The 12,477-nt window shown below is 37.2% G+C and overlaps 1 protein-coding gene across 1 annotated transcript; it reads left to right on the top strand.

Moving 5' to 3' along the window:
* Positions 1–3,974: 3,974 nt before the first annotated feature.
* Positions 3,975–11,535, top strand: LOC103143703 (interferon-induced very large GTPase 1-like). The gene is made up of 4 exons (XM_016675438.1): positions 3,975–4,002; positions 4,131–4,664; positions 6,677–6,714; positions 6,784–11,535. Exons 1-4 carry the CDS (start codon positions 3,975–3,977, stop codon positions 11,533–11,535), a joined length of 5,352 nt encoding a protein of 1,783 aa, XP_016530924.1.
* The last annotated feature ends 942 nt before the right edge of the window (positions 11,536–12,477 follow it).

The raw sequence follows: 12,477 nt of genomic DNA, 5'->3' as shown, positions 1-12,477 counted from the left end.
TATTCTTTAAACCTTTAATGCTCTGAAATGAGTAATCTGAACTATTTTTATCCACATGCAGGCTGGAAACTTCCTCTTTCTTCAGGAAACCTGCTCTTCCTGTTCCATGACTCTCTTTCTGCCTGACTATTATTTTCTATGATTAAATAGAAAAAAAGTAGAATTAAATCAAAGTTTGCAGGACACAATAACAACACACACAATCAGATTAATTTTATTACAGTCTGACTCTACTGTTGGGTCTTGATGTCACCTGTGTACTCAATTTTAAAGGTAACTTTATTCATTTTTATTATTAAACTAAAATCTCCAGCATGGGGAAGTGGGATGAGCTCGACTTTTCTCAACATCCTTTTTATTTCCCTCTAGGCTGCATTTTATTTACACATATGTACATTTATTATTATTGATATTTTAATTAAAGATTATCTGGATAGATATATCTGATCTGACTGTATGACTTCTTGGATAACAGTCAGTAACTGTTAACCAAGAAGAATATCATTTAAATTAAAGTTTCATTTTTATGTGGTTTGACTGCTGTATTTTTTAAACCTACTTAACAAAATTAATGTCATTCAGCTGTGAGGGTGGAGAGAAAGAAGAGAAGATGAATCAGGACAGACAGGGGAAGGCAACAGGTTGGTCTAATATTAGGTAATGAGCCAACAGCTACTTAATCCCAAGCAATATTTTTTAAACATTATTTTTAAAAACTGTATTAAGATCGGTGTTTTTTTTATAACTAACATATAATGCTTTTTTGACCGCATGACTTAGTGGAGAACACCAAAGACGAGGGATGAAGGAGACAGACATGAGGTCAGTGATAAAAGAGACAAGTGATGACATCAGGTAGGAATAATTAACTTAGAGAGGCAACAAAAACCTATAGCCATGATGGTTTGAATTTAAGTATTATATTTTATAAGTACATGAATAATAATAATAATAATAAATATATATTTATTTAATCAGTGAATAAATAAAATACAAGAAAGTAAGACCACACAGAGCGCATGTCCAATGCTCTTTGATTGTTTTCGTCACCTGTCATGGTGGCAGACACTATCCACCTTATTCCTGGGAGGATCATTGGGGAAACGATTATGGGTCTTACTTTTGGTGCCCACCAGAAGTACTGCTAGTTCATTAAACAAAGGAAATTACTTTGTACAACCTCAAATTTAATTGTCACACCTGGAACTTGTCCGGACCTGTCCAAATGCAAATGACCCCATCTGTAATAAGTCTGTCATACTTGATAAGGCAGAATTTAGTTGCCCATGTTTTATTAAGAATTATGTGTCCAGGCTACTGGACACATAATGGTAATGACTTCCCTAAAAATGCTTGATTTCAAAGGTAAACAATCTCCTTTCACACTGAAAGGCCCATTTGTAATGTTTTCATTACAAATGATTCATCCTGTTTGCAAGAAACATGTAAGAACATTTCTTTTTCTGCAAACAGTGTACCTTTTGATTTATTTTGAATCTGTTGGTTTCTATCTTTCTTTCTCTTTCTCTTCATTCGATCTACTATGCACGTAGATTGAATGAAGGTAATCTACATGCATAGTTTTTCACCCTAAGGAAGACAGTAGGAGGAGTTTGTTGTGGCAAGAAATGTTATAAAGAAGAATCTGCTTAGGGCATTTTAGACTGAACAGAAAAGATACACGTACTATGGTCATGCAGAAGGTTTTCCAAGGCAGAAAAAGGAAATAAGGTAAGTGAAACATTGGTGATCTTTCACAGAAACATAAATTTGGTCTTTATACTATATTTCTACAACTGCGTAGTTGGTTTTTTTGGTTAAAAAATATAGTTGAAATATGGTGTGGGAGTGAATAAAGTTTATTGTTCTTTATCCCTTTTCTGTTTCACAATCCTTATTCTGATAAAAGAAAAGTTATTTTATAAAACTACAAACAACCACATGAATTTAATACCATTTTGAAAACTACACTGTGCGTGTTAAAAATGAGCCTGTACAGTCTTTGGCACATACAAGAAGCGTATGACGTGGCACACTTCCTCAATGCTTACTGAATAAACCAGAGATGGAGAACGTGGTTTATTTTAAAGTGCTATTGAAAGATATTTAAGATGTACAATTTGTTGCACATTTAATTATTACATACAATTTTAAATATAAAAGAATATAAACTGTTGTTTTTTTCACAGTGATGTAAATGAAAACTTGCATATTCCTGTGACTGAAGGTGAAATTAGATAAAAATGAGAATTGTCTAACCACAACAGAAAGAAAGAATAAAATGACACCTGCACCCTATGACAAATTCTAAAGCACTCTGAACGTCTGAAATTAATGGCGCTTCTAGCTTTTTATTCTTAAAAATGTTATATATGGAATATTTTTCAGGGTAACTTTCATTTCTTTGGTTTGACACTGTGAAATTGTTTAGAAATTGTAAAGAATTTTAGAGATTTTCTCTGGACTCACTCCGTTTCACCTGAGGCTGCCTGACTACTCACCCCCTCCACTCCTGTTGTTCCTTAATATTTGACAAGAGCTTTAAGTGAGACTGGCTGATGATTGGCTTCTGCCCTTCTCGATTTGTTTTTATATCTAACAGTCTATAAGTTGAACTAGCTAGATGGACAGGATGGTTCAGACAGGTAACATGCCAATGCAGTTACATCAGAAACTGGTTTCCCTGCATTGAGAAGGCATACTTAGAAGGAAGAGAAGAGCACCACATATTCACCTTAAAGACTCATATAAAGCCTGAATGTTTTTGTGGATCTTTTAGTACAAGTAAGTACAATTTAGAAGTCCTGTCAGCTAGACTCAGTTTACTATTATTCTTACCTCTGGCTTTTTGCCAAACAGTATCAATAAGATGCAGCAAGTGAGATAAAAACAAAGTTGAAAATTGATTCCTGTTTTAAGTTAAAGAACGTAAGTGAAACAGACATAGGAAAAATGTTGACATCAAATAATAGTCGAGATATCTTTTTATTTTTATGTTATGATATTAATTACATGACCACTCTCTTATCTGTGTGCTCTGCTTGCTTTGGACAGTCAGGTGTTGGAGGTATCCATTTCAGAGCCAGCCTTGGAAAGTTTGAAGGTAAACAATGAAATAACCAACTACAATACATTAAGAACTGTAGATAAAAAGACAGCATATAACATATATAATATAAAATCTGGAAAAAAATTAAAAGACCACTGCAAAATGATCAGTTTCTCTGATTTTACTTGTTATCTAGGTATATTTCAGTAAAATGAACATTGTTCTTTTATTCTATGAACTACTGTCAACATGTATCTGAAATTCCAAGCAAATATTTTGTATTTATTTGCAGAAAATGAGAAATGGTCAAAATAACGGAAAAAGATGCAGCGCTTTCAGACCTCAAATAATGCAAAGAAAACAAGTTCATACTCATCTAGAAACAATAATACTAATGCTTTAACTCAGTAAGAGTTCAGGAATCATTACTTGGTGGAAGAACCATGATTTTTTAATCACAGCTTTCATGCGTCTTGGCATGCTCTCCACCAGTCTTTCACACTGCTTTTGGGTGACATTATGCCACTTCTGGAGCAAAAATTTAAGCTGTTCAGCTGATGGTTTGTGACTATCCATGATTACTTTCCAGAGGTGGTTTTCAATGGGGTACAGTGCAGTGGTCTCTTACTTTTTTCTGGAGCTGTATATATATCATATGTGTGTGAGAGATAATTAAGTGTTTTTTTTTTTCTTTTCTAGGTGCGCATCTGTGTCTGGTGTCCTTGTAGGCCTATATTAAATCCCTAGTTTCATTTTATTTGTTTAATTAGGGTATTTGTGAGGACATGCCCAAGACAAAGAAAGTAAGATGAGGAGAAAGGAAAAAGCATAATGATTCACTATATGTGTTTTCACAGTCATGAATAGTAATGAAGCTCAACCCTCAGAGAAGAGAGACAAAAACATAAAAGGAAAAATTGAAAACATGTCTACATCAGCCGCCAGCAGTGCAGGTAAGATTTTTTGACACCGACTCCTGTGAATTCATAAATACTGTAGTTGTGTATTTTTGTAAACTGCAATTTTTAAGGGCTCTGAAAAGAAGTTTGTCATTAAACTGTACTTATGTTCTGTTTTTTAGTTACTCCTGAACTCACACTGGTGTTAATTGGGGAAAAAAATTCTATTGAGATTGGACCAAAAAATATCTTACTGGACCATGACCAGGAGACACATGAGAAAGAGTTTTCATCCAGATTGTATGACTTATTGGGTCGTCAGATATCTGTAATTAATTTGCTCGGATTTCCAAGTATTGACACGATTCCAGTAATTCCAGAACATCATGCCTTTATCTTGCTGATAACAAATGACCAGCATGAAAACCAGTATACATCTGGACTGCAGTGGTTAGAAGAAACACTGGGAAAGGAGCACGGCTCTTATGTGATGACAGTTGTGACTCATGATGACTCAGATGAAAATAGTGAAAATGAACTTCAGAACCTGAAAGCAAAGAGCAGTTTTTCTGAAAAAAGATACCATACATGTACAAGAAGTATGATGGATGAAAAGGAGATAATAGCTCTTTTGAAAAAAATAAATGACATGGTCTCTGAAGATAGACGGATGACTGGAGGAAAAGAAGCCAATCCTGATGATACATTACAAACAGGTAAGACTATGCAAATTATTGTCATACGCTTGATACTTTTCCCTAAAAAAAAGTTTAAACCCAGAATTTATATGTCAGAAATCCACAGCCACAAGAGAAAGCATTGATCAAATATTACCAAAGTTAGCATATCACCTGAAATCTGGAGATTATGCTTGTCAGTGTTTTCTGAGGGAGAGAAATGAGGTACAACTAGAGGAACCATGCTTTCACAGTACCAATCTGAAGAAATCAGTACAACATGCTTATCAAAACTGAACAGACTGTTGCACCCCGATACCGGTATTGGGACACCACCACATACACCCACTCGACGCAAAGGTGCTTACTTCTACACCATTGCTTGTGTGCGTGCACATACACGCGGGTGCACAAACACACACACAAAGTATTTTTTCTGTCTTCACAGACACTTTGCACTGACTTCCATTAATTTCACATTTTTTTCTATATCCCAACCCTGACCTAAACCTAACCTACACTCACTTCATACTGTAGTCCTAAACCTAACCCACAATCCAAAAGAAGTTCCTCTTCTTATGGGGCCCAGGCTTTGGGCCCTGTAAAGAATAATCTGTCTTCACATTGTAGTATTTGTTGGAAAAAGGGACCTTACACCATATAAAATACAAGGCCACACACGAATTCACACTTATACACCCATACAAATGCAAACTAAATATTATCAAAAACCAGGACCAGGAGTTTGCATAACAGTAAACAACCATGTTATCTATCACCTTAAAGAAGGAGAGGATGCATCAGATGCAGTTAATAATTTGAGGCATAATATGGCCAAAATGCATTATGTCATTATGGCCATAATGCCAATGAGATTACAGATCTCAGCCCAATGTCCCCAGGCTCTGCGTCCTCAGTGGAAGATGTGCTGGTGGGATTGAGGAGATCTTCAAAGTATTCTGCACAACACCCTCACAATAAATAGTGTTGGTGATGTACCACTTCCCATGTCTGGGTGAGGAAACACTGTTTCCATTGATTGCACTCATCATAAGGGGTCTTTGGGGTGCACTTTGTCTGATCTCCCTCCTATGGCCTCTCTGCAATGAGTGTCCCTACTAGGGGCACAAAGCCCCTAACTGCAAAACTCTTAGGATCATTTTGACACTCAAACCCCTCCACCCTGATATGGTGTAAACATGGTTTGTCTGAAATAATCTGAGAGATTCTATGACTTATCTGATGTGCACAAAAAAATACCTCATTCTCACATGATAGTATCTGGTGCTCAAAAGACAGCATGTGGTGTGCATGAGAACATTAATTTAGTTATTTTTCCTTCATTGTCCCGTTAGGGCTCGGTATTAACCAGATAAGCAGTTTGTCTGGTTAATACAGATGTGCTGAAGATCATGGCCATGGTCTTTGATCTTCAGGACCATGTGTAACAGTCATGGTTTTAGTTTAATTCCTATAACATTAATGACTTCCTTTCTCAAATATCTCACCTACGTTTTTTAGATTAAGCCCTAGACCAATCAGTATTTCTTTGTCTAAATATAGGTGAAATTTCAACATCGAAATTAGATGTTGGAACTACTAAAAGAAACAGAAAAAAGGCATATGTCACTACAACCTAGAATCTCAAGAATTGCAAGATGAAAACACGTACCAGAACCTCAAATACAATCGTACTGACTAAACTTGCCATGTCAAATGTCTTACTTATGTTTACTACCTCTCACTCTGAAATAGATTAGAAGATATTCATACCTAAGGGTAACAGAAAGACCAGTTAACTAAACAAGCAAATTTTTAAATTGTGGTTGGGAGGCTGCTTACATGGAGAGAACTCATGCATGCAAGGGGAGAACATGCAAACTCCATGCAGAAAGAGCACAGGTTGGGTTTCAAACCCAGAACATTCTCGCTGAAAGGCAACCATGCTACCAATTAAGTGTCTCACTTTTCAACCAAGCAACTATTAATGTGAATATTGCAAAGGAATATTAATCTTTTTGATGAATCTAAATGTCATTGTGGTTCTGCAGGCACCTATGATGTGAATCTCATTGAAAAGGAATATAAGGTTAGTAGCTTTAATTAATTAATTAATTGTGTGATTGATTATTGAATTCATTATTTTATTTATCAACAGCAGACAGACAACACTTTTGAACAAAAGAGGACAAGATATTTAAAAGAAATCGAAACACTGCTCAGACGACTTGATCTTCAGGATAAATGTGAGAAGTTGTTGCTTACAGACCTTCTTAAAATAGGTCTTCCTGTGAAACAGTGTGATACCACATCAGAGAAAGATCTAGCTCGTGTTTTTCTACAGAGGTTGATGATGTTAGATTATAAAGCTAGATATATCCTGGTACAACAATCTAGCCCTGATGTGAGAAATTTACAATCTGTTCCCGGCTCTGATAACTGTGACACTGAAGAAAATGACATGTACCAACTAATGAAGAATAGTGCAAACATTGATGAAACAGATCCATCTCATATTCACCCAATGGATGTTCAAATGGCAGTATTTCACTGCTCAGACAGCTTCCTTAAACAGAAAATGATCACAAAGCTGGCAGAGTGTCAGTATGCCTTACCACTGCTTGTTCCTGACATCAATACAGATAAAATTGAGTGTCCTCTGTGGACATTTAGACAAATAATTAAAACATGGAAGAAAACTGAAATGAAAGGAAATGTAAAAACTGTCACCATGAAGAGCATGCCAATCTACAAAGCTCAGACTCCCATGGTTTCATTTTTTCGACTGGGCTCCATGTCTTTGTCCAAATCTCAGCTGATGAATGCCTTGATCAACGACCGCCACAACACATTCTTCCACAGAAACTGTCGAGGCAGCACCAAATCTCGTCATTTGATGGATGGGGTGGCAGAGATTGCCTGGTACTGCCCTGCTGGAAAAGACAATGATTTCTTTACTGACTGCATTGCCTTCTGTAATCTTCATGGGGATTCTCTAGAAAATGGAAAACAGCGTGAAATCCTGACTGAAATGTCTTCAGTCATTGTTGTTCTTGTACCAACTCTGAACAATAAGGATGAAAACTGGAAAGTTGTACTTGAGCTTATGAAGTCTAGAAAATCCCTTATTTGCCTCATTGCTGATGATAGCTGTGGTGCCAGAGTAATAAAACATGGAAAATACCAAATGGGTCTGAATGGTAAAAACTATGCAGATATTTCGGATCAATTAAAAGAAATTATTCAAAAACTTTTGTCTGGATCAGACAAATCTTTCCAACTTGAATCTATGGCCAAAGTTTCTAAAATCACAGTGGACGAAGATGAGGAAGTCTGCAAGAAAGGCAAAAATGCTTTCATGGAAATAGTAGAAAGTTTTAAAGAAATGGATGTTTCTGAAATCAAAGATAAATTTCTCCCTTGTCAAGGCCAGCTGTGGCATGATTGGTGTAAAATCAAAAAAGAAACTTACCATCTGAAAGGACAAATAGAGAAGGAAAGAGCTCAAAAGGATGAGCAACTTATGGAGCTACGACAGAAACAATCTGCTTGCACCAGGTCACTGGCAGATTCGTTCACTAAGTTCATTCTTGCCTGTTTGACGTCAGAGGAAAAAAAATATTTCCTGACATGGACTCAGGTCTTAATTGATGCTCTCTCCACAAACAGTGTCTCTTTAGTTCTTCAAAATTATAATGCAACCTGGTCAGAGGTCTTAGATCTAAAGAGGAATCATGATAAATCTGCTCAATTAAAACAAAAACAAACTGAGCTTGAACAGTTGTCAAAAAAGCTTCAATCAGCAACATTTGGTCTGGAACACATCTTCAGAGAGATGGGACAGATCTATGAAGCTCATAAAACACTGAATAAACTATCACAGGGCCAAAAGCCTGATTGGACTAAATACCCTGAGCTTGCTGCAGATCTGATGATATCAGGACACCCAATGGAGCTGATGGATGGGGATGCAGGCCATGTGCCTTTAAAATGGATCTCTAGTCTCTTACAGAACGTCATAAAGAAACTTGGTGACCAGAGAGTCTTTGTGCTGTCAGTTCTGGGTGTACAAAGTAGTGGAAAGTCAACGATGCTGAACGCCATGTTTGGCCTGCAGTTTGCAGTCAGTGCTGGGAGATGCACCAAGGGTGCCTACATGCAACTGGTTAAACTGTCAGAGGAAATCAAGGACAACTACCAGTTTGACTACATTCTAGTTGTAGACACTGAAGGACTGCGAGCTCTTGAGTTAGCAGGTAATGCTACCCTTCATCATGACAATGAACTTGCAACATTTGTTGTTGGTCTGGGAAACATGACATTGATCAACATCTTTGGTGAGAATCCAGCTGAGATGCAAGATGTCCTACAGATTGTTGTGCAGGCTTTCATGAGGATGAAGAAAGTTGAGCTTTCTCCAAGTTGTGTGTTTGTCCATCAGAACGTCACAGATATTACAGCAGCAGAGAAAAACATGGACGGAAAGAGACGCCTGCAGGAGAAACTGGACAAGATGGCTCAACTTGCTGCCCAAGAGGAAGTGTGTGATGTTGAGTGCTTCAGTGATGTCATCACATTTGATGTGCAAAAAGATGTGAAATATTTTGCTCAGCTGTGGGAGGGAAGTCCACCAATGGCTCCTCCAAATCCAGGTTACAGTGAAAGTGTCCAAGAACTGAAGTCCATCATCTTGTCTAAAGCCAAACAGTCTACTGGGATCACTCTGTCACATTTCAACAACAAAATCCAAGACCTGTGGGACGCCTTGATGAATGAACACTTTGTTTTTAGTTTCAAAAACACCCAAGAAATTGCAGTTTACAGAAAACTGGAGGTCCAGTACAGGAACTGGACTTGGGCCCTGAGGAGTGAGATGCTGAACATTGAAAACCAACTTTATCCTAGAATTGAAAAAGGCCAACTGGACAAAGTTGAGCTCAGTTACCTTAATAAAGAAATGAGTGAAACATATGAAGAAGTAACAAAAAGTATGTCAGATTACTTTGAAGATGACAAAGACAAAGAGTTGTTGGTTCAGTGGCGGGGCCAATTTGAGAACAAAATCAAAGAGTTTCATGAAGAACTTGTGAGAGGAGTGAAAAGAAAACTGGATGAAGTTATTGAGCAGAACAATGCTAGAAAAAAGCTTGACAACAAAAAGACAGAGTTTGAAAACAATCTACTCCAGAAGAGCAAAGAGCTCGCTCACCACTTAAAATGCATTGATGATGAAGAGAAACTAGAAGCACAGTTCAACGATGTTTGGAGTCACTGGGTTAAGGAATTAACCTCTGATACAAAACCCATCGAGAACATAAACTTGGAGAAAGATCAGCTAGTTGTCCTTCAAGAACTTGGTGTTGAACGTGGACTCATTGATGAGTCAAAAAGAAGTGAGAGATACAAAAATCTATCAAATACTGGAGTTTATTCTCATTACGTAACTGCAAAGAGGAATATGAGAGTTTTACATTCAACAATACAAATAGGTGATTTTTCACATAAAGAACAGGAACATATAAGATCATTCATAAATAAGGTTGAACAAGAATGTCTTGAGGCCATTAAGAGCAAACCTGTTGCAACAAGAGGTTACAGGTCAACCTACTTGCAGGAACTTGCCAAAACTGTCAAACAAAGAGTGAAAGACTTTGAATCAAGGAAGAAATTTACATTCAGGAAGGAGTTTACAGTTGATCTTTCACTGCATGTGTTTGATAGGGCTGAAGGTTGGATTATAAACTCCCACAAGATCTACAGAGAGAAAAATGATTCTCTTGCTTATTTGGACATCAAGAAAAATGAATATTACAACATTTTCAGAAGCTTCTGCAAAGGAAGTTCATCTGCTGTGGTGTTTGGAGAAATTATGTGTGAAAAACTCAAAGTCTCTGCTGTTGAAGCCGTCTGTAACAAGACTGGAGTTGATATTGCTGGAGAGATGAAGTGCAGTTTCCCAGCATTCAATGGGAACAGACTGAATTTAGAGAAAAATGTGTTGGCATCTCTGGCAGAGAAAGAAGACTTTAACAGATTCATCTCCTACATACAAAATCCAAGAAATCAAGTAGAAGCTTTCATTGAAGAAGAAGTAAAGAAATACATGTTCACGACACAGAAAGTTAAAGCCCAGAATATCCTGAAGAAAAATGTAGAAGAAATCAGCAGAGTCATCAGTCAGGCTTTGTTTGAGGCAACAGATGAAGTCAAAAAGAAAAAAGGAAACATAGAAATGTGGGTGGAGGAATTTTCTAGAAAACTAAAACCAAAGTTGATACTTGATACTGTTAGTTGTCAAAACTTCAGTGACATAAACAATTTTGACTTCCTTAAAGAAGAGATAGAGAAAGGCCTGGAAAGCATCACAACAGAGATGAGCGAACTCTCCCTGGAAAAGGTGAATGACTGCAGACAGAAACCTGATCAGATCCTGATTGATCAGCTGTGTAACTGCTGCTGGGAAAGATGTCCATTCTGTGACGCTGTTTGCACCAACACTTTGAAGGACCACAGTCCTGAGAAGCACAGCGTTCCCTTTCATCGACCTAATGGAATTAAAGGTTGGCATAAAAGAGGAACAGTTGATCTGGTCATTGATTTCTGCACCACATTAGTTGCAAGTGATGGAAGTTTTCACCCAAAACGTGACTCAAAGCAGGCAGTTCCTTTTAAACAGTATCCAATTGCAGGAGAACCATTTGCTTCATGGAGCATTACAGCTGACAACTCTAAGCTGGACTACTGGAAATGGTTTATCTGGCGTTTTCAAATGGAACTGGAAGATTACTATAAAAAGAAATTCCAGGGTGATGGGGAAATTCCTCAACAATGGAAGAATTTCAGTAAAAATGACGCGATTCAAAGTCTAAATGAAATGTGTAGTTTGAGAGAAAACTGCAGCTGTTCATAAAACTTATCTCATTCCTAAAAATTTTTATTTGATTTCTAGCCGTGAGCAGAAACACTGATGTTTAAGGCTCTTCAAAATAAATGGGTTAGCCCAGTGGTTTCCAAACATTTTCTGTGCCCTCCCTATGGATTACAAGTAGGGAGAGTTAGACTCTGGCTCTCTCGTTGAGCGATGTATGTATGTGAGTGGGAGGTGGGGTGCGGGGCACAGACTTCCTTCGATGTGTGTCGAAGGGGTGGGGGGGCTAGATTCTTAGAGTCTTCAGAGACTCTCTGTTATACTCTTCCATCCACTCAAACACCCCCCTCCCCCTCCAGTGGACACAGTGCGAACAGCGTTCATCCTTGTTTTGTTTTTTTTCTCCATTCATCCATACCACTTCCCGTGCCCCCCCTGCAATGGCGCAGCGCCCCCCACAGTTTGGGAACCTCTGGGTTAGCATATGATTGAGATATACTTTAAGGTCAGTATAATTGAAATGACTTTGAAAAACATCTGTATATTTTACTTTAGTTTAATGTTCAGTCTTCTTGTTTCTTATTCTCATTATTTTTCAGTCAAAGATGGTACTTGGGATATAAGCTTTGGGATGTCAAAGATGGCAATTGATATGGGTGACAGTATGTATGCCTCTTGCCTTTTTACTTAAGTGGAATCAGTTTATCATGACCTTTTTCTATTATATTTTAAAATGGGATAAATATATTGTAAAATTAAAATCTTAATCCATATGTTTTTGAAGAGCAATGACAATCATATTGAGCCAGTCAATAAATATCATAAAACACCACACATGTGAAATAAATGAACAAGATGTTATTTTTCAATGAGCAACAATTTAGTTTTTTGTTTATATATACACTGCTCAAAAAAATAAAGGGAACACTCAAATAACACATCCTAGATCTGAATGAATGAAATATTCTCATTGAATACTTTGTT

Source organism: Poecilia formosa, unplaced genomic scaffold (genome assembly GCF_000485575.1).
Source record: "Poecilia formosa unplaced genomic scaffold, Poecilia_formosa-5.1.2 Scaffold114, whole genome shotgun sequence".
NCBI lineage: Eukaryota > Metazoa > Chordata > Actinopteri > Cyprinodontiformes > Poeciliidae > Poecilia > Poecilia formosa.
This window is presented reverse-complemented; position numbering and strand designations above follow the sequence as displayed.